Consider the following 23,492-nt stretch of genomic DNA (forward strand, 5'->3'; position numbering starts at 1 on the left):
ATTTGGCCCAAAATACTTAAGTCCCTTTGAGAAACCACAACCTCAACCTACCAATGTTCATAATAACAGGAGACTGTTGCCAGATGACGGCAGTTTATGGCTCCCACGTTATTTTTTATTGTTGTTCATATAAGATAAGCCAAGTTTATAGTAAGTAAGTAACATTTACTGATTGGCATGTTAGAGTTTCTTCTCTCTTTATTTTTATATTTTAGTTAAACAAAAGGAAGTGAGTGTTATTAAAGAGTATCATAGGCTACTGAGGAAAGCTGCCAACTATTTTTCTTTAATCATTTTGAAAATAAACAGATATATTCTGGATTGGTTTAGGAACATGTGTGTCCAACCCACTTGAATTACTTGGCTCCCTTCTAGTCCCATTGTTTTGTGACAACACTGTAAGGGAAATCTTTTAGTGGTTTCTTTTCTGTAGTTCACAATCATGCTTTAAATAAAGAAATAATCTAAAAAGAGATGCATTAAATAGGATGACAGTACTGTGTTGTATTAATAATTAATGCAGGTAGCCAAGCTCTCTTCAAACATACATAGTTCTACTCTACCTTGAAAAAGCCATCGTAGTAGATAAGGAAGAAATCTATCCCATTGGAATGTGCTGGTTCTCCCAAGTCTTCACTTAGTTCCCATTCTTTGCAATACCCTGACTGACTCGCATCTACTGACTCCCCCAGGGCCCAATCCCCAGCCTTTTCCTTTTCCTCGGCCCAGCTGTTTCCCCAGGAACTCACCCACCATCTGGGTTTGTTATTATTATATTTGCACAACTGTTATGGTTTGCATTTTTCATGTCTCTGCTCCCTCTATGTTTATGAGTGCTACCAAACTGTTATCTACAGCCTTATACATACTTCAAGGGCTGGGAGCATGTTCCTGGATGTTTGTTCAAGCCCTGGTATTTCATCTTATTCTCAGCCCCTCTTCTCAAGGCTTGCACAGCTAGCAGCTAACACAGTGGGCACTTGAGCTGTGCAGTCCCATCTTTTGGAAAAGATAACCATTAAGCTCAGGTATAAATGATGATACATCATCCAGAATGAAAGGTTTCAAGTAAATAGTTATGCCATCTTTCCCAAAACCCTTTCTCTAGTTTTATAGAGAAATTACAAACAAAGCAATTACAATGTAAATGATATGAGTTCTTCTGGAGGCTGTTAGGTAGGTAAAAATAATTGACAGAGCATTTTAACAGCTTTAAGATATCATTCACATGCTCTATAGATCATCCATTTAAACTGCACAATGCAATGGTTTGGGGTATATTCAGAATTGTGTAACCATCACATTTAATTTTACAACATTTTGTCACAGGAAGAAATCCTTACTCATTAATAGTCACTCTCCATTCTCCCCCACATTTGAAGAACTGCCAAACTATTTTCCAAAGCAGCTGCACCATTTTACATTACCACCAGCAGTGTGTGAGGGTTCTAATTTCTCCTAATCCTTACAACACTAGTCATGGTCTATCTTTTTTATTATAGTCATCCTGGTGGGTGCAAAGCAGTATCTTATAGTTTTGACTTGCTTTTCCCTAATGACTAATGATGGCCAAAGTTAAATCCGGCTTGATGAGTGGAACGTCAGGTTGTTGAGCCCATCCTTGTTGCCATGACACTTTGTGTGTGGGCCCACTGAGAAAGTGAGAGTGGAAAGCAATGGTGTGATGGCTTTATACTGTGTCAACTTGTTCAGGCTGAACTGGATTTCCCAGAATTTTATTTCCTATATATTTATGGTTAGGGTAGGTCACAAGATAGATTCTTATCGGAGATTTAGAGAGCAAAAGTGAAGCAGCATTCATTTTGTAGTTCACACCCATTATTGCTTAACTCATCTCATCGCACAAGGTGCCTATGGCACCTCGCCATTTTATACACTGTATTAAACTGATTTATGTACATGTCTTACTTTCCTGACTAGTCTCAATGTACCCGAGAAGGACTATGCCTCACACATGTTTATCTCCTACAGTGTCTTGTAAATAGCAAGGTTCCAATAAATGCACCTTAAATGAAGAAATAAAATGGAGTATGGAATTCTTGCCTTCACAGCCCATCTCATATCACATTTAGCTCTCCCATTTATGAGTACTACCAAATTGTTACCTACAACCTTTTACATACTTCAAAGGCTGGGAGCACATTCCTGGCTGTGTGCACGTTCCTGAATGTTATTCTCAGCCCCTCCTCTCAAGACTTGCACAGTTATCAGCTAACAAAGTGGGCACTTGAGTTGTGCAGTCCAATCCTATTTTTTCTACACCAATGACTTTCTCTTTTCCCAACTCACACAAGACCTTCTAATGAATGCCAATTTAACACTAGTTTTTATATCAGTTCCACACACATACCTTTTCTACAACAGCCATAATCAATATTACCTTACAATTTAGTAGAATTCACTATGTGCAAGATGCTGAAGGGAAAAAGAAAAAGATGGAAGACTCAGTTCCCTAGGGAACCTAAACTCTGAAAACATTTCCTATGCTAGCATTTCTGACTCTGATCTTTATGGAGATTATATGAAAACAGGTTCCATGGTCATAAATTTGGAAATCCTGGCTTATAGTTAAATAGCTTAAACAAAATTTTTAACTGCCAATCCTCATAGGACTCCTAATTTGCTAATGAACATCTTGGCCCTCAAAGATACGAATATGGAGCACTTCCAAAATGTATGTGACCAACAAAACCCTTCTTTGGCAAAGAACTTTTGGGATTAATGTTGCTAAGGAAATATTCCCTTAAGCATTCTTTCTTCCTATTCTGGCTGGCACTGGCTGCAGCCTGGGAAAACATGGGCTAGGAAGAGGAGCTGCTTTAACCAGAAGACTTATTTTCCAAATGCTATAAATGGAAATGTATTCTCATGTACATCTCTTCTGGACAAGAGTGTACATCATCCCACAACAAGGAGTTGAATAAGAGGCATGCAATGAAATCACTTGTACATTTGCCTCAAACTGAAAGTGCTCTGTGCTGAGTCTCTGGCTTGGACTTCTGCCCCTTGGAACTAGAACTGGGCAGGACAAAGAGTAAGTGCGTCAGAACAGGTCAAGATGGTCAAGGGGTGTTAACTGAGTGCCTTCGCCTTGTGCATCCTGGTGACTGGGCAGATGCAGCCCTGACCCTCTACTGGATGGAGTTATCTCAGACTTGGCTCCTGTGATCATGATGGTGAAGACAAGATGAGGATTTTCAGTGGGAGGGAGGGTGGACCAGGAGCCATCAGATTCTTAGCACAGTCTTTCCAACATTTATACCATCAGAAAAATATTTATTTTTAAATCTATAGATTGGGAAAAGTCAGATACTCATGACTTGTTTGGTCGGTGCCCAAATAATTATGTAGATTAGCAACTTCACCCACGTCTGTGCTATTTTTATCAACCGCTGATGGTCAGCAAGTGTGAGCCAATAGTGATTTTTTCCCATCGTCTCTGAAGCCTGATGCTTTTTCAGAGACATTTATCAGCTGAATACGGCAGTGGAAACTAGGCCATGGGGTACTTTGGCAAACACACAAAATTAAATCTCAGCCTGACGTTTACTGTGTATAATTTGAGCCTGAAAAATTACATGAGAGCTATGGGAATGAAATGAAATGTACTAGTAGTTCAGTAATTGTTCTGTTTGTTTGAAAAATCTAACATAGGCGGTCTTTTAAATGAAAAGGACTCAGTTCCACAGCTTTCAGGATCAAAGTGTTCATTATATTTAAGTATAATTTACACTAACATTTTCTGTGATCCCATCTAGAATTATTTTCTTCTGGTTGCATTAAACTCAAACACAAAGCAAAAAAACAAAATGACTGCACCAGTCTGCATTCCCACCAGCAGTGCACAAGGGTTCCTTTTTCTCCGCATCCTCGCCAGCACTTGTCGTTTGTTGGTTTGTTGATGGTTGCCATTCTGACAGGTGTGAGATGGTACCACATTGTCATTTTGATTTGCATCTCTTGGATGATTAGTGACTTTGAGTATGTTTTCATATGTCCCTTGGCCTTCCTTATGTCCTCTTTTGAAAAGTGTCTATTAAGGTCCATTGCCCATTTTTTGATTGGGTTGTTTATCTTCCTTTTGCTAAGTTGTATGAGTTCCCTGTAAATGTTAGAGATTAAACCCTTATTGGTGATAACATTAGCAAATACACTGAGTGGCCAGATTATTATGATCTCTGAACGCATAACAATCTGGCCACTCAGTGTATATCCTATATAATAAAAGGCTAATATGCAAATTGTCCCCTCGACCAGGAGTTCGACCAGCAGGCAGGCCGGCCAACTGCCCATGTCCCCTCCCCCCTGGCCAGGCTGGCCGGACCCCACCCATGCACGAATTCATGCACTGGGCCTCTAATATATATATATATATATATATATATATATATATATATATATATATATATATATATATACTGAGTGGCCAGATTATTATACGTTCAGCGATCATAATAATCTGGCCACTCAGTGTATGTTCTCCCATGCAGTGGGCTTTCTTGTTGTTTTGTTGATGGTTTCTTTTGCTATACAGAAGCTTTTTATTTTGATGTAGTCCCATTTATTTATTTTCTCTTTAGTTTCCATTGCCCTAGGAGCTGTATCAGTGAAGATATTGCTTCGGCATATGTCTGAGATTTTGCTGCCTGTGGATTTCTCTAATATTTTTTTGGTTTTCCATCATATATTTAAGTCCTTTATCCATTTTGAGTTTATTTTTGTGTATGGTGTAAGTTGGTGGTCTAGTTTCATTTTTTTGCATGTATCTGTCCAATTTTCCCAACACCATTTATTGAAGAGACTATCTTGACTCCATTGTGCACTGCTGGTGGGAATGCAGACTGGTGCAGCCACTGTGGAGAACAGTATGAAGTTTCCTCAAAAATATAAAAATGGAGCTCCCATTTGACCCAGTGATCCCACTTCTGGGAATATATCCCAAGAAACTAGAAACACCAATCAGAAAGGATATACGCACTCCTATATTCATAGCAGCACAATTTGCCATAGCTAAGATTTGGAAACAGCCTAAGTGCCCATTAACAGATGAGTGAATTAAAAAACTGTGGTACATCTACACAATGGAATACTACGCTGCGGTAAAAAAGAAGGAAATCATACCATTTGTAATAGCATGGATGGAACTGGAGAGCATTATGCTAAGCGAAATAAGCCAGTCAGAGAAAGATATAAATACCACATGATCTCACTCATTTGTGGAATATTAATGAACAACATAAACTGATGAACAAAAACAGATCTAGAGACGGAGAAGCATCGATCAGACTGTCAAACCTCAGAGGGAAGGTAGGGGAGGGTGGGGGTAAGTGGGAGAGATCAACCAAAGGACTTGTATGCATGCATATTAGCATAACCAATGGACACAGACAACAGGGGAGTGAGGGCATGAGTAGGGGTGGGGGGGCAATGGGAGGATAAGGACACATATGTAATACCTTAATCAATAAAGAAAAAACAACCAAAAAAAATGAAATGCTATGAAAAAGTACTGGACTGTTCAAATACAAGGTATCAACATTATTATCATTACTAGAGGCCCGGTGCACAAAATTCGTGCACGGGGGGGGGGGGGGTTATGTCCCTCAGCCCAGCCTGCACTCTCTTCAATTTGGGACCCCTTGAGGGATGTCCGACTGCCCGTTCAGGCCCGATCCCACCGGTGTTTAGGCCTGGTCACCCCTAACTGCCCTCCCCTACAGGCCCAGTTGACCCCAACTTCCCTCCTCTGCTAGCCTGGTCACCCCTAACTGCCCTCCCCTACAGGCTTGATTGCCCCCAACTGCCCTTCCTTGAAGGCCTGGTCCCTCCCAACTGCCCTCCCGTGCTGGCCTGATCGCCCACAACTGCCCTCCCCTGCTGGCCATCTTGTGGTGGCCATCTTGTGTCCACATGGGGGCAGCCATCTTTGACCACATGGGGGCAGCCATCTTGTGTGCTGGAGTGATAGTCAATTTGCATATCACTCTTTTATTAGATAGGATTTGTCTCTTCAGTTTTAAGTTCTGTGTTTGCTAAGGTTAGTTATCAACTAAATTATCTATCTGTCTCTGTCTCTCTCACATATATTTCTGTAGGACCTTAAACCAAATACTTGTACTCTAATAACTTTCTCCCATCTCTAAAGTAAGGATAACTGTCACTTACTGAAACTCTGAGATCCACTAGGTTTTCAAGTTATTTGTTCACTGAGTTTGACATAGTAGTGAAAACCCTTGGAGTCCACACCTGAGAGAGAAGGCTATATAGCAGCATCAATCCTGCTAAGTGGCAGGACAGGACAATGACAAAAAAGATGTTCTGGCTGTATCAGAGTGAGCTCATAGGACAATGAAACTTCCCTTCTTCTGGAAGTGCCCAGCATGGAGCAGGTATGGAATTCATGGGACATGATAAGTTATTTTAAGGTTTCAACAGTTAGAAGGCTATTCTGCAAAAGTTTGAAAATTCTGGACCAATGATTAAGCCTTTTGGTTGAGGTAGTAGGTGCATCCTCTGGTAGGGGTAGTGGCTTCAGAGTAGGGAAGAAGTAGAAAGCAATAAGTGGAGAGGAAGGAGGAGATGTTAACTTCAAACTGGCAACTACATTCCAGCCTGAAAGGTCAAAACCTCCAGAAGTTGGGTTATCATGGAAACTAGAGCAATTTCTCTTAAGGAACCTGCTTATGTAATGTTTCATTCTGTTCATAAGGTTCTTTTTGCCATTAGCCAAAATGTTGAAGCCCCAGTTGAGGAGTTGATTGCAAAGGTCCACAGCCTAGTAAGAGAAATCCTTTGTCTGACTTAAAACAAGGCAGGAGGGGGAATTCTAAACTACTATTCAATTTCTGTAGTAATTAACTCCCTATTAAAAATGAATGGAAGATGAAAAGAGTTCTGTGGATTGATTATGATAGTATAACAGTGTGGATGTACTTAATGTCACTGAAATATACACCTAAACATGGTTCAGATGGTAACTTTTATGTGTATTATGTGCCACAATTGTTTAAACATTAATGAAAGGAAAATATTTAATAATTAAGCTGAGTTTGCTACATATTGGCCTGTCACTTCAACTGAATAGAAACTTTATTCTCTTGGAAACTAAAGCAGAGGCTTATCCCTAAAAGTTTATAGGGGAATAAAAGAAGCCTTTGAGAGAAAATGGCTAATGCTGACCTAGCTTTCTAAACAAGGCTTTAAGAGTAATTTCTGTCACTAAGCTTTCCTGTGACTACAAGAAGTAAATGAAGTCTTTTAAAAATGGATGTGAAAAACAAAGGAAGTTACTAAAAACCATTTTTACCAGCTATATCCATATACCTTTACTAGAGGCCCGGTGCACAAAATTTGTGCACAGGGGGGTTGTCCCTCAGCCCAGCCTGCACCCTCTCCAATCTGAGACCCCTCGAGGGATGTCCGACTGCCTCAAGGCATCCCTCGAGGGGTCCCAGATTGGAGAGGGTGCAGGCTGGGCTGAGGGACAACCCCCCTGTGCACAAATCGGGCCTAAACAGGCAGTCGGACATCCCTCTCACAATCCAGGACTGCTGGCTCCCAACTGCTCGCCTGCCTTCCTTCCTGATTGCCTCTAATCGCTTCTGCCTGCCAGCCTGATCACCCCCTAACCACTCCCCTGCCAGCCTGATTGATGTCTAACTGCTCCCCTGCCAGCCTGTTTGCCCCCAACTTCCCTCCTCTGCCAGCCTGGTCACCCCTAACTGCCCTCCCCTGCAGGCTTGATCACCACCAACTGCCCTCCCTTGCAGGCCTGGTCCCTCCCAACTGCCCTCCCTTGCAGGCCTGGTCCCTCCCAACTGCCCTCCCCTGCTGGCCATCTTGTGGCTGCCATCTTGTGTCCACATGGGGGCAGGATCTTTGACCACATGGGGGCAGCCATCTTGTGTGTTGGAATGATGGTCAATCTGCATATTACTCTTTTATTAGATAGGATAGAGGCCTGGTGCCTGGGTGGGGGCCAGCTGGTTTGCCCTCAAGGGTGTCCCGGATTAGGGTGGGGGTTCCCTTGGGGCGTGGGGCGGCCTGGGCAAGGGGCCTGTGGTGGTTTGCAGGCTGGCCACACCCCCCGGTGACCCAAGCAGAGGCCCTGGAATCTGGGATTTATTTATCTTCTATAATTGAAACTTTGTAGCCTTAAGCGGAGGCCTGGGCCGGCCAGTGTGTGCAGAAAGCTTGGCTTCCTCCATCGCTGGGGAAATCCAAGCCTCCCTCCTGCTCTCTCCGTGGCTGCAGCCATCTTGGTTGGGGTTAATTTGCATACTCACACCTGATTGGCTAGTGGGCGTGGCTTGTGGGTGTAGCGGAATGATGGTTAATTTGCATATTACTCTTTTACTAGATAGGATACTGAATACATGATAGATCAAAATGAAAATATGTAAACATTTTTAGTCTCTCTGCTTTTAAAAACCTACATATAATTGTAATTTAGAGAGAAAACAAATAATCCTTCTGGCATTACCTCATTTCTACAATCAAAACAAAATTTCTTATCATGAGCACAGGCCCATTATTATTTGCCTAGCCTTACCTAATTGTCTTTTTTCCATCTTTAACCCTGATTTATAAAAATTACTTTAAATCCTCTTTTTCTTTCTTTTCTTTTTAAAAACAAGGCAGAATATATTGGCATACAATAAAATACTATTATCTTGAATATAATTTCACTAATAAGTTTACATAAAATCATTTATCCTAAAGTATAACCAATAATTACAAACGAGGCACTAGACCTCTGGACTTAGTATTTTAACACAATAATAAAATCCATCTGTAGTCTTCAGCCTGCTAAGTGTAACTGCTCACTGAAGGCCAGTGGGGCTCCAGATGTGGGACTCAGGAACTTCTCAAGAAAAGAGACGCAGCCTCTCTGGTGAACGGAACCACATAAGGCTCCCAGGCACACATCTCATGCCTCAGGAGCCCCTACTGCCAAAATGGCAGGTCCTTTTTGTCATGTCTTGGAACCGTTTATTAGAGGAGTTCACAAGTTGACTTTCTGCCCATTGAATAAGGGAAAAAGTGGTGTAGCCCACAGAACCCTGAGCTTGAGAGCTGGAAAGCCTCATTTTGGCTCCTAAATTCTCTGAGCCTGTTTTCTCATCTTTAATACGGGGGTGGGGGTGAGGATAATGCTTATTACTTGGGAAGCTCAAATGAGATAACTCAGAAGGGATGGATTTAGGGGATGAATAAAAAGGAGACAAAGACATGATAAGTAGCATCTCTATAAGTACCTAAACACCTTTAAATTCTTGTGTTTACTACTGAGAGGGATTGAAAGTAAAAGTATCACTTTCTTTAAAGACAAAACAAACACCTTCTGTGAACTGGTATGGAAAGGTGTTAAAAGCAGCTTTAATATAAATGTCCTTAGCCCTGGCCATGTGGCTTAGTTGGGTAGAGCATTGTACCATACACCAAAAGGTTGTGGATTTGATTCCTGGTCAGGGCTCATACGTAGGTTGCAGGTTTGATCCTGGTCAGGGTGTGTATGGGAGGCAACCAATGGGTGTTATGGGTGTTCTCTCTCACATTTCTCTCTCTCTCTCTCTCTCTCTCTCTCTCTCTCTCTCTCTCTCTTCTCAGGTGAGGATTAAAAATAATAATAAATAAATAGATAAATAACTAAATGTCCCTAATCCAAAAGAAACACTATTGTAAGCAAGGGGTCCAACACATACGTGGCAGACATTAAAACAAACAACAACAAAAATACATCTTCTGCTTTCAACACAGCCTACTGGCTAAACCAAAGTTCACCTCTTAGCAATAACTACAAGAAATTACTTAGCATTCCACACTCTGAAAAGGCTTTGATTACAGTCGTTGGCATAGAAACCTGGCGTAAATAGCTATGGGAAGAATAGAATAAGAGCAAGGAAAAAATGCTTGCTGAGCTGTTACTATCAGGAAAGCATACGTTGTTTCAAATGAATCTTTATCACACCATTCTCTTAAAAAGACTGTGTGGTATATATTTATAGTCTCTAATTTTACTTTGAGAGGATGTGAAAAGGAGAGGGAAAGTCAGAATGCATGAATATGCCAACTTATCCTTCAAAGCAGCTCCTGAAAAAAAACGTGTTGCTCCTTCTCTGGTAGTGTTCTTGATCTCCACCCCCTGCCTGCATTATAATGATCTGAAGGAACTGATGGGGAAAACATCGAGCAATTCCTCCTTTCTCCCCAAGACCTGGCAGTGCAAAATTTAACAAAAAGGTTCCACAACCCAATGAAACTCACTCGTAAAACAATCACAATAATGTGCATTTTATTTACTAATACAAAAAATGAATGAATCAATCCAAGAGGTATTCAAGTCCATCTGCTTCCCTTACAACATCCAAAGAAAAAGAATCGTTACAGAGGACATTTTAAACCTACCTAGCTGATGCCACTTCAAATCCACATTTTAGATTAAACATACATGATTAATTTATAATAATTTCACAAATCAGAGCTAATCTCCCAAATAAAGCCATATCTAATTCACAATATTCATAAAACCTGTTCACTGTCAATACCAGTCAAGAGCCTTTTATATAATAACTAGAGGCCTGGTGCACAAATTCGTGTACCACTGGGGTCCCTTGGCCTGGCCTGCGGGATCAGGCCGAAACTGGCTCTCTGACATCTCCTGAGGGGTCCTGAATTGCAAGAGGGTGCAGGCCAGGCTGAGGGACCCCACCAGTGCACGATTGGGGCCAGAGAGGAATGCAGGAGGTTGGCCAGCCAGGGAGGGACCGCAGGTGGGCCCCAGAGTGTGTCCGACCCCTCTCGCTCAGTCCTGATCAGTCAGACCCCAGCAGCAAGCTAACATACCAGTCGGAGCATCTGCCCCCTGGTGGTCAGTGCACATCATAGCGAGTGGTTGAGTGGCCTTAGCAGATCATTAACATATTGTTTTGATTGGTTGAACAGCCAACTGGATGACCAGACACTTAGCATATTAGGCTTTTATTATATAGGATAAGGTTCTACTAAACCAAAATTAGAACATGGATTCTCTTCACAAGATCCATGAAGGACAACGGCAGAAATGTTAGATATAATTTTTTAACCCTCACCTGGGGATATGTTTTTATTGACTTTTAGATGGCCAGCTTCATATGAGCAGCAACTTAGATCATGTGCCCACCACGGTGGTTCCAGCCTGGAAAGATATCTGGTCCAGAGTAGACTACTTCAGGAAACTAGATGGTGAGATACCTTCCAATGGACTTGTGTTCAGCCAAAAACTATTGGAGGGCCAGTACACTTCATTAAGGACCCTCAGTGTCATGTCCTAAGCCACATACACTGAGTGGCCAGATTATTATGATCTCTGAATGCATAATAATCTGGCCACTCAGTGTATATCCTATATAATAAAAGGCTAATAGGCAAATTGTCCCCTCGACCAGGAGTTCGACCAGCAGGCAGGCTGGCCAACCGCCCATGTCCCCTCTCCCTGGCCAGGCTGGCCAGACCCCACCCATGCATGAATTCATGCACCGGGCCTCTAAAATATATATACTGAGTGGCCAGATTATTATGCATTCAAAGATCATAATAATCTGGCCACTCAGTGTATTGGAATCACAAAGAGCGCGCAGTCAGGCGATAGGCAGACTGTTACTAGTTATATGGCCTGTCAAGTCACTTTACCTGTTTGAGCCTCTGTTTTCTCCTGTGTAAAAAGGGCATAACCATGCCTGCCCAACAGGGTGGATGCAAGTGTTTAATGAGTTGATGTATAAAAAATACTTAAGTGTTTATTGTGAGGCTCCCGGGGGAAAAAAAAAAATCTCTCAGCACCTGAAAGTTAGGGAGGAAGAGATTATGAGCATGAATCTGCTCAGGTTCTAGGATAACCATTAGCTTCATTTGCTTCCCAATTGGACTGGAGAGTAAATTTACATGACTACTTAACTAGTAGTTAAGTGCAAAGGATTTGGTCTCTCTTCTTATATTAAATGTACTAATACACATAAAAGTACTCAATATGTTAGCTGCTCTTATTCTTACCACTGTTATTACTTACCAGTCCAGAGAAAAGCCAGACCCTGAAGAAAAGAGGAAGTGGGAAAGCAAGAGGGTTTTTTCCTTCTTGACTGTGGCCTATTGAAGCCAGTATTCCGAAACACTTTTTGTACTTATTTTCATTTCTTTGTTGACCTCTGAACCCACAGTTTTCTAAAAGCTACTGGGGTTTTTTTGTCTTGGATCACTGCCAAGACTCTCCCAAGCATCCCAAACCATGTGGCTATCAGTTTCCCAAGATTCCTGACCTACCTGATTGGGCATTGGTGTGCATACATCACAAGCATCCTTAACTCTTAGCTCCAAAAGGCCTGGGAGACACCAGACTCACCTAATTGCCTGGAGTTCAGTGGGGGATAGCTGTGTATATTGAGAAGTGATGCAGATAATGGCATGGGAATCCTGATTTTAGAATGAGTAAGCGATGCTAGTTCCAGGATGTGGGCTGCAATGTCGGATTGGAAACCTGCCTTCTTAAGACACAGTTCCAGACTCCAGCTGCTCTGTTTGGCTTCACTAAGACACCAACACTGGCAACAGCTGCTGCTTCTTGAGTGGATATCAGCATTTAGAGTTTAAACAATCATTTGTTTAAACAGTAAGAGACTGTACAACCAAGCTAGACTTTGCCAGAGTCAAGGCTAGGTACAGAGAAAGTCACCAAGGCGTGTAAAGAAATGCCAGATAAGAAGAAAAATGAAGCCCTAGCCTAGCTGGTTTGGCGCAGTGGACAGAGCGTTGGCCTGCAGACTAAAGGGTCCTAGGTTCAATTCTGGTCAAGGGCACATGTCTGGGTTGCAGCCTAAAAGGCCCCCAGATCGTGCAGGAGGCAGCCAATCAATGATTCTCTCTCATCATTGATGTTTTTCTCTCCCTTTCCCTTCCTCTCTGAAATCAATAAAAAATATGTTTTAAAAAAGAATGAATAACCTAGTCAGAGTCTTAAAAAGTGGCCTCTGCCAGGCCAGTGTGGCTCAGTGTATTGAGCATCATCCCATGCACCAAGAGGTCACTGGTTCAAGTCCCAGTTAGGGCACATGCCAGGGTTGCGAGCTCAAACCCCAATAAGTAGGGACATGCAGGAGGCAGCCGATTGATGTTTCTCTCTCATCAATGTTTCTCTCTCTCCATCTCCCTTCCCCTCTCTCTAAAAAACTATTAAAAACATATTTTTTAAAAAGTGGCCCCCAAACTATTGGGTTCCTTGGGGCCTTAGAATTGCATCATAGATGCCTCAAGGGCTTCCAGGGGCTGTGTGTGTGTGAGTGTGTGAATGTGTGTGTGTGTGTGTGTGTGTGTGTGTGTGTGTGTGTGTCTATCACAGGCACCCCCATACTCCAGAGAGGGGAGGAAAGGAAACTGAGAGCCTCCCACCCTACTCTGGTTGGACTGGGGTGGGGGTGAAGCCTTCAAGGGCACAATGGGTGATGTGGAAGAGAGCCACGCTGAGACAGGACCTCTTATAGTAAGTAACTCCAGGAGTTCACAGACACTTTTTTAAGGTAAAGAAAAAAGAAAAGAAAGGCAGAATATTACTTGAAAGCCAAGAACCTATCTTTATGATTGCTTTGAGGAGAAAAAAGTCAAAAACCAAACCAAACATTTTCCCAAATACAATACTCCCCCATTGGTCCCTTGAGTAAAATATCAGGCTTACCTTGACATATTGAACAACACGTTCGTTTACGTTCACTTTGTAAGTTTTTAAGCCCAGCTCCTTAGATAACCTTAGAATCCTGTTCTGGGTGGGTCCCACATAAGCACCGCCAACATCTACGTAATCAACATGTTTGTTCTGCAAAGAGAAAAAAGTGTTCAGAAGACTTTAGTTAGAACTTGAAAAAAAAAGTTTGTCTTGTAATAATAAAGCATTTGTTTTTTATAACTTAAATGTGCCTTACATCTCTCTAATAAATTGCAACTCAAAAATAACAATCCTTTCTCTTCCACTCATAAATCTTGTATGATATTTATCACCAATCCACCCCATTTGCATAGTTATTGGTGAGGCCAATTCAACAATGACATACATAAAGAACAAAGAACAGTGTAGTACATCCTGCCAATCTAGAACCTTTTTAAAGCGTTCAGGTTATTTTATATGCTTTTCTTTGGGGTATGTAGCTGGAGGAGTCACCCAAGGATTTATTAGGCCTAATTCTACAATTTCCAAAGATAAAATCTTAAATCGGCCTATACCGATGGTTTCTTTAGCTGATTTTAAAACACTTGCAGGGAAGAATGAATCATAAGAAAAAGAGGACAGAAAAGGTATTAAGGAGATTCATATACCTAACAAGTTAGTTTATAAATAGGCAAGCATTCTTTCTTAAACTGAATTTTACTTTACTCCTCTTAAATGCAGTTCTACATTTTCCCAGCTTCTTTTTTTAACACATTCCCCAATGATTTAATCAGTAAATTAAATATTGGCGAGTTATGAGTCCTTCATGTGTTTGTCATAACTCCATATATGTCTTACTACTTTGTTGTTTATACCAGTTCTTATTCATGTTGCCTCTTCTCCTTGTTTGCCTAATTATATTTTATTGCATGCCACTCATTGAATTTGAAAAACATGGAAATAATTTTAATCGTAGGAGGATGATATCTTTCTTAGAAACGATTCATGTCTGCTTCTGCCCAACACCTAGGTTCACTAACAATACCAGATAACTTTTTTGCATTTTCTGTGCATGAATGATTTGAAGCTGGGCTGAAATGCACACATGGACTAATCCTTTTGCAATTTGCCCTTAGTCCTAGGACACAGTCCAGCTCAAAAGCCCAAGGAGTTTACCAACACCTCCCTACACACACACACACACTTTTCTGAACTCTGGACTTGACCTTCAGTTGCCCTAGCTTTGTAAGACTTTTGAAAGTACTACTCAGCCTCTCACTTGCTCAGCAAACTCCTCCCTCCCCACCACACTGGTAGGGGGATAAGTGGGTCAGTCTTTTCCTTCTGGATGTAGAAGGGTTGTGACAATTTATCTAATCTCTTATTTCCATAATATTGTCAAGTATTATCCAACCTTGATTTCCTAGAGTAACCCAATCTCATATTATCTTATTATTGCAGGAAATACTTTGCTACCTTTTTTTCAAGCTTTTTGTTTATGTTCACAAATGAGATTGAGATCATCCCATGATTCTACTTTCTTCTACAGCCATTGTCTATTTTGTAGAGTATAGCTAATCTCATGAATTAATCATACTTTCATAATCATAATTAATATACAAAATTAATTAAATGGTCTCTTTGAACATTAGGTAGGTCACACCTATAGAGCTATCTGGCCTTAGTGTTTTCATTGTGGGAAAATAAATTAAAAATTCAATTTATTTTGAGGCAAAAGCACTACTCATACTTTCTATGTCTTCTTAACTCAGTGTTAATTTTGATAAATTATATTTTTCTTGTGATATATGCATTTTGTGTATGCTTCAAAACTATTGGTTTAAAGTTCATGACATCTTCTTTTCACTTATTTATTATTTTTGGATTTCTCTTTTTTCTTTAAAAATATTATGACAGTTATCTGTTTTCCATAAATCTCTTCAAAGAATCAACCTTTGTTTCACTGATCCTCTTTAATAGGTATTTATTTTCTTATCATTGATTTATGCTATTTTTTCCCTCTTTAGGATTTATTAGACTTAATTTTCTAACTACTTGCATGCTTAGCTTATTCATACTGAGCCTTTTTCCCATTTCTATATAGGCTATAAATTTTCCTCTAAGCATTGTTTTAGTTATATCCACAAGTTCATTCTATTATTTCCCTTATTGTGCAGTTCTAAGTATTTTCAAATTTCCATTACACTTTCTCCCTAAATCCATGTTTCTAAAAGTCTGTATTTTAATTGCCATAGAAGGAGCAGTTTTTAGTTATGTTTCTGTCATAACTGTATTGTGGTCAAAGAATGTGGTTTATATGATAACAATCCTTGAGGCTCACTTTATGACATATCACATGGTCAATTTTCAAAGGTTTCCCACTTGTAAACAACATACAGTCTATAAGCTTTATGCATATTCTACACATATCCATTAGAATAAGATTTAATTGTGCTCAGCCTTTGTTGTTTGCTTACTTTATTATTTAGAAATGTGTGCTTAAAATCTCTTCTATAGGGCATTTATAATTTATTTTATTTTATTTTATTTTGCTTAATCCCTTCACATATTTCACCCAACCCCGCAACCTCCTCCCCCGCCCCGCCCCCCTGACAGCTATAGTCTGTTCTCTATAAGTCTGTATCTCTATTTTGTTTGTTAGTTTATTTTGTTCATTAGCTTCCAAATGTAAGCAAAATCATATGGTATTTGTCTTTTTCTGACTGGCTTATTTCACTTAGCAGGGCATTGTAAGGACACCGGCTTTTACTCTGAGTGAGGGGAGCCATTGAAAGGTTTTCACCAGAAAAGTACCAAGGTCTGATTTAGATTAGGAAGGCTCATTCTAAATGCTGCAATAAGACTTGATTATAAGAGACATTGTGAAAACAGGGAAATCAGTTAGAAGGCTATTGTAGTAATTGGCCCTAGAGATGGATTCTGGATGGATTCTGGATCTATTCTAAAGGCAGAGCTAAAAGAATTTCCTGACAGAATGAATGTTGAGCAGGACTCCACATTTTTTAAAAAGTTGTCATCCTCTGATATGAGGAAGGCTGCTGGAATAGCGATGTTGATGAAGAAGATCAAAAGTTCAATCTAGATATGTTAAATTTGAGATAGCTGTTCAACGTCTAGGAGATCTGTAAATTTCTAACTTCCTTGACAGAGCAGCATGTATATTTTATTCAGCATTTTACTTACTTCAATGGGGAGAGTTAATCGGGGTTTCCATTCTGCCATAATACTAGAAATGAAGTGTTCCTTTGACCTTTTATTCTGTCCCTCATATAACTCTTACGTCCCCTTTACTAACTATTGGTGCTTTCCTCCCAACTCTCTCTAGTCTCCAACATCTTTTTTAAGATATGAAGAAGGAAACTGGCATCAGTGCTCCAATAAATTTCTAGGCTTTAACAAAGACTGCAAGAGAACTTTGAAACATGATGGCTTTAAAACACTGATACTATCCTTAAAGTAAATAACCCTAAATGAAGCAGTAAAAAAAATATGAAACACTAACAGAATGTTTCTTTATAAAGTTGAAACATTCTGAAGGAGTTGTCCCAGATTCAGTCTGAAGATACTAGTATTATAATACCACATTCTGCCATGTTGTACTTCAGTCTTTAGGGTTTTGATTTCAATCTCATTACTCAGTCTTTAGAGAGGACACGAACATGTAACCCTATTAGAAAACAAATGCACCATGCTTGTGGTAGCCCTATAGGTATTTCAACTTCATTAATTTTGTTCTGAAGAATTATACACGTGTCACACCAGAAAAAATTGGGAAGTTCTGAACGAATAGAAAAATCTATCTTAACCCAGCTGCCAAGTGACAATATAAAATTTGACATTTCAGTACTTAAAGATCCAGAGTAATTTTTATGACACCTCCTTGCCAAGTAATCCTCATTGATTATGCTATTAGAAACAATTATAATACTATTCAAATCAGTTTCTTATTAAATGCCATGTCTGTCGTGTTTCCTAAAACCCCTTTTTACTCCTATTCATTTGAAATATTATAAATGTTAAATACTAGTTTCCAAGCATTTCAGAGTTACTTTCCCATATACCTAAAGGGAGGTATAATATCATGATCAATACACAATAGTTCCTGTACAGTATTGACATGTATAAATTATGCAGCATGAAAAAGCAGCCTGGGGCAATAACATGTTAGAATTCTCATTTCCCTTATACAAATAAATTTGTTCTTAACTGAAAATCTCCAGCATGACTGACGCTCCTATTTAATAACCAAAAGGTTTTAGAGATAAGAAAAGTAGGGCTAAGGGACAACTTAATAACTAGCTCCAAAATGAAGGAATTGTTTCCAGAAAATGACACTGGAATCATATCTAATAAGGTCGTACAGGCAGAATATGCAAATCTTCTTTTGAACTACAAACACTTGCCTTCAATTAGAATTTGAGTTGGAAGGGAACTCCATATAAACTATATCTCAGTGCTCAGATGAGAAAACTTAGGTGTAAAGTGCTAATAGGACTTACCCAGGGTAAGACAGTGTATCAAGCCAGTACAGGGGCCAGAATCCCAGGCTCCTAACTCCGAGACCAATAGCCTCCCAGTGGGCTACATCTGAGGAAGTACTCAGAAATTCTCCAGATACAATTAATCTGGATTTATAGTAACTTAAAGCAAGCAAACAGACATGTATCATAGAGCAGCACTTCTGTAGTATTTCCTGGCAAAATGCAGATTCAGCTTCAGCAGGTCTGGGGCAGGGCCTGAGATTCTGCATTTCTATCAAGCTCTCAGGTGCTTCTGAAACTGCTGGTCTATAGGACACTTTGAGCAGCAAGACTAAAGAGCGCTCTTAGAGCTGAGCAAAGTGGAAATGGGCCCATGATACAGCCCTGTACATCTGAAAAGGTAGGAAGTGAATGACTGAGGGGAGCATAGCATGGTGTGACAAACAGCTGGTGTAATATCTTAGTTTAGATGTTCTTGGTTGGCTATTCCATATCCATTCATATTCCCTTTCCCATGCCTGCTTTTAGTATGCATCCTGAAAAAGTTACTTTCCCAGACTCCCTATGTGCCCCAACTCTGGCTGATGGGACTCAGGCAAATGTCTGCTGGGGTATTCTGGTAAAGGAAAAATTTAGTTGCAGGTAAGACTTGGGCCACCTCTTCATGCTCTTTCCTGCCTTAAAAGAGAATTTGATGCTTAGAGAGGCAGCACTCATCTGTTTACCACGAGGCAATAAGCCAACATACAAAGAATGGCTGAGTGGAAAGACTGAAAGAGCATAGTCTTGATGACAAAGCTGAACCCCTGCCCTAGCCTGGACTACCTACCACCAGACTTCTTCTTATGTAAAATAACTGAATGTTTGTATTGCTTAAGCCATTCTTATCGCTGTATAGGTATCCTTTTATAAGTCAGATACATATTCTAATTAGAAGGATGCTTCCTCTCTCCTTCCAGTCACTTCAACAGTTCAGTTCTGTCCTTACAGCCAACCCCCAGCCCTTAACACTCTGTGTGCTCTAACAAAGAGTCTCATAAATGCTCTTCTAACTGACAAACACAAGGGTCTTTTCAGTCTTCACTGTATATCAAATGCTCATGGTATTTGATTCTTTATCATCCCTTCCTCTTTCCTCTTCTGATTTGCATGGCACTGCTCTAGTCTGGTCCTCTTCCTCTGCCACTACTGCTTTCCTCTAACCTCCTCTGCCTCTGCCCCCCCACTTAAATCTGCATGCTCCCCAAACTTCCATGTTTGGCCCTATTTCCTTCCCACCCTATGTCCTCCCACTGTGTACTTTCATCAGCTCCCATAGATTCAACCACCTGCAACCATTTCACTGAATTAGTAGTAAACAACAGTTAGTGTTGATTTTTCCAGAATGGTGCTATAAGCCCGAGTACAGACGTACCTTGGAGAGATTGTGCATTTGGCTCCAGACCACAGAAATAAAGCAAATATCCAATAAAAGGAGTCACACGATTGTTTTGGTATCTCAGTGCATATAAAAGTTATGTTTATACTATACTGCAGTCTATTTAGTGTATAACAGCATTATGTCTAAAAAACAACGTATACACATTAATTTTTTAAAAAATATGTTGCTAAAAAATGCTAACCACCATCTGAGCCTTCAGCAAGTCATAATCCTGTTGCTGGTAGAGAGTTCTACCTGCAATTTGTAAAATATGCAATGTCTGCGAAGGGCCATAAGTCAATGTGCAATAAAACACAGTGTGCCTGTATGAAAAGCAGTGACGTAATGAAAACTGGGTTTCTTCTCAAGTCTAGCTGACCCCACCTGACCAAAAAGTGTCTCTGGCAGCAGCACACCTCTAAGGGAACAAGGACCAAGGAAAAAGTTGTGCAAAAATACGTTGCATTTGTTTCTCCTTACTGTAGCTACACTTCTTTTAAGTTGTGAATCCTTGGATAAATAAATAAGGAACCTATACTAAGTGTGTGTGTGTGTGTGTGTGTGTGTGTGTGCGTGTGTGTGTGCACACGGGCATGTGTGTTGTGCATGTATAGTTACTTTGAGTCCAGTCAAACCATAACCCGCCCCTAAGACACTACAGACTCTATTTAGATCTTTAGTATGGAAATTATGACACTGTACTAAAGTTATTTGTCCTTGTTTGTGTTCTTCATTAGAATGTAAGCTCCTGAAGGTCAGAGGCTGTTACTCTTTTGGTGAGTGCTTTGTTGAAAAGAAGGGACACTTATTTGATGGAGTACTTTAGGGCTATGGAGGACAAATGGCTTCACTGCATGGACTCTTGAGATCTCTTCTAGTTCTGTGTATTCCAATGACCCCACTTCTAGTTTGTGTGAGATATCTACACTAATAAAAGAGAAACATGCTAATTGACCATACCTTCATGACGCCCACCAGCTGATCAGGAGTGAGCATGCAAATTAACCCAACAAAGGTGGCGGGTTAATTTGTACACAGGCGCCTGAGTGGCTGGGGGCAGGACTGGACGCTTGTGTTGTCACCATGGTGACGACGCAGGCATTCCACACCGCCCCAGCTGCTCGGGGGGCCTCTGGGCAGCGTGGGAAGGCGGAAAGGCGGCTCTAGCCTGGAGCAACGGCAATGCTGGCAGCCAGGAGAAGGAAGGCCCATTCTTGCACGAATCTTCGTGCATTGGGCCTCTAGTTATATATAAGTATTTAAATAACTTACTCTTATAGTGTATGTTCTACCTCCAACTCTGTCCCGAGCTTCTAAAACCAAAACATTAACTTCATGTTCAGCTAACAGTTTAGCAGCAGACAATCCTAAAAGGGGGAAAAAAGAAAAACAAAATCAAAGAACATATTAACATATAAACATGAAACATACAAAATTTAACCAGGTCTACACATAAAATCAATGCAGGGCCTAATACATAACCCATTGATTTTACTTTCTAATAAATTCTGACCACAGTGATTAATTGGACCACCAATTTTATAATCTGTCATATATATTATATTATCTATCATACTTTTATTACCTATCATAAGGTTGGTTGAAAAAGTATAATAATTTTTAAAGTATATATTTTTTGGTTTTTGATGATAATCAGATCACATTTAAGAGGATTTTAGTGCAAGGTGGGTACTGGAAATATTGGGATGAGAAGGAATCACTTTGATTTCCTAACCACTATGCTATATACCTGAAACTAATACAAAATAATATTGAATAAAAACTGTAATTGAAAAAGAAAAGAAAAGAAAAGAAGTGGAGAGTTATGTCCTACTTCCTTGAGGGTGAATTATGGACATGAATTATTTAGAATTCTTCTGCTCAAGAGACATTTATTTATTTATTTATTTATTTATTTATTTATATCAGTATGGACTCATAAATGGCTGTTTTATACTTTGGGTTATAATCCAAGTAGAGGCCCGGTGCATGATATTCATGCACTGGGGGGCGGGGTCCCTCAGCCCGGCCTGTGCCCTCTTGCAGGCCTGGCCTGCACCCTCTTGCAGTCTGGGACCCCTCGGGGGATGTCTGCCTGCTGGCTTACATCTGTAATTAAACTTTAAAGGAAAAGGTTCTTTGCTTCCTGTGATATAAATCTCAATTATCTTGTCACTGTGAAACCTAGTTTGAGGCTTACTCCTGCCTTCTTTACTTCACCAAGGTTTTTCCTTTACCTTGCATCTTTAAGCATATTCACAATGCTCTCTTTCAGAAAAAAAAAAGAAATTAGCCCATTTCAGTCATGCCACCCTTTCCAGTTAAATTTCTGGATTTCCTTCCACAACAGATGATCTAGTGCCTCCATCTCCTCACCAGAACAAACCTTGAAAAGTAGCATATTCCTCACACAAAAAATGTCCAGTGACCCTACTATTAATATAGATAAGTGATATAATCATCAGTCATACCATCCCTGTTATCCTGTTTTATTTTTCTTCATAGCATACATTGCCACCTGGCACATTATAAATATTAGAAGTCAGCAGAGTCTAAATGCTACTAGTACATTTTCTGATCTTTGGATCAGTATTGATTTTTTTAGCAAAATACAAGAGAATATCATGTGCACACACATTTATTTGGTACATACAACCTTTCCTATCTATCTATCTATCTATCTATCTATCCTCTATCTATCTATCTATCTATCTATCTATCTATCTATCTATCTATCCACCCATCCATACATTCACCCATCCATTCACACATATACATACATACATACATCTATATCAATCTATATTTTCTACTTCCTTTCAGAAATAATCACTGCTTTTGAAAACACCAAATCTTCTAAACCCTTTGATAAGCTCAAAGACAGTGTTGTCTCAAATGATAAATAGATAAAAACTAACAATTAACTTCAATTTGTACTGAATTGGACAGACTGTCTAGACAGCCCTAATCTATTTAATTATTGTTCAGCATTCGTCTTCAGTTTAGATAAATGGATCTCACCCAAGTTAGGGAATGCAATTACCCTTTAATTCATTATTTGCTCTATTCTTTCATTGAAACTTAAAATACACCAAGGGCGCTCCATACTGCTCTCCTTAGGATCTGCACACTAAGATGCGCTGGGGTTTAAAGCAGTAGATTCCAAAATGTTTTATGGAACACTAGTCCTCAAGACGCTCAAGGGAAAGTATCAATATTCATGGAAGTTGGAATATCTCATGCTGTTTCTCCTTCTGGGAAATGTGTGGTGTGCACTGGCATATTAAAGGCCCTGATAAGTCCTACAGTGAAGACACCTGTTTAACTTAGCATTTCTCTACCTTCTGCCTTTAAAAAAATAAGAAACAAAAAACTATACCTCAAAACACACTTTTCAAAAGCCGATTTCATATTGTAAAACGTTGTTCACACATTTATAGTAATAAAGTCCCCTGAGCAGGTTTTCAGATGAACAATGCCTAGAGCACAAGCTAAGAGTATTGAAACAAAGTTTTAATGTAGCTCTAGCTTATGCTCTGCTGACTCTCCTAGTTCTTTCTGTTTATTCTTAAAAGTGACATGTTTCTTTAACTTTGACATTTGTTACCACTCTGAAATGTGTATAATATGCATCATATTAAATTTTTAAGTTAATGTTCTATTATTCAGTGAAATGGTCTCTGGTCAACAGAATTCTTACATAACTACATATTTGGATTCTTGGGCCGAATACTCTGAGGGCAATAAAAAATATACTCAAACATCAGCTCATACTGAAGTTTTAGAAGCAATATTCCTTAAGCGGGAAACTAGAGAGTAAAAACCATAAATTTTGTTTAAGACACATAGTGACCACTCAATCAAGAAATATTTATCAAGT

General features: G+C 39.9%; 1 protein-coding gene across 1 annotated transcript in view; it reads right to left on the bottom strand.

Moving 5' to 3' along the window:
* The window catches only part of LOC308240583 (amine oxidase [flavin-containing] A-like), a 57,457-nt gene that overhangs the window by 22,352 nt on the left and 11,613 nt on the right, over window positions 1–23,492 (bottom strand). The window contains exons 2-3 of the mRNA XM_080653861.1: window positions 20,885–20,979; window positions 13,724–13,861 (exon numbers count right to left, since the gene is read on the bottom strand). Coding sequence (XP_080509987.1) covers window positions 13,724–13,861; window positions 20,885–20,979 — 233 coding nt within the window. The remainder of the gene's footprint in view (window positions 1–13,723; window positions 13,862–20,884; window positions 20,980–23,492) is intronic.

This window comes from Plecotus auritus (assembly GCF_963455305.1).
Source record: "Plecotus auritus genome assembly, chromosome: X".
Taxonomy (NCBI): domain Eukaryota; kingdom Metazoa; phylum Chordata; class Mammalia; order Chiroptera; family Vespertilionidae; genus Plecotus; species Plecotus auritus.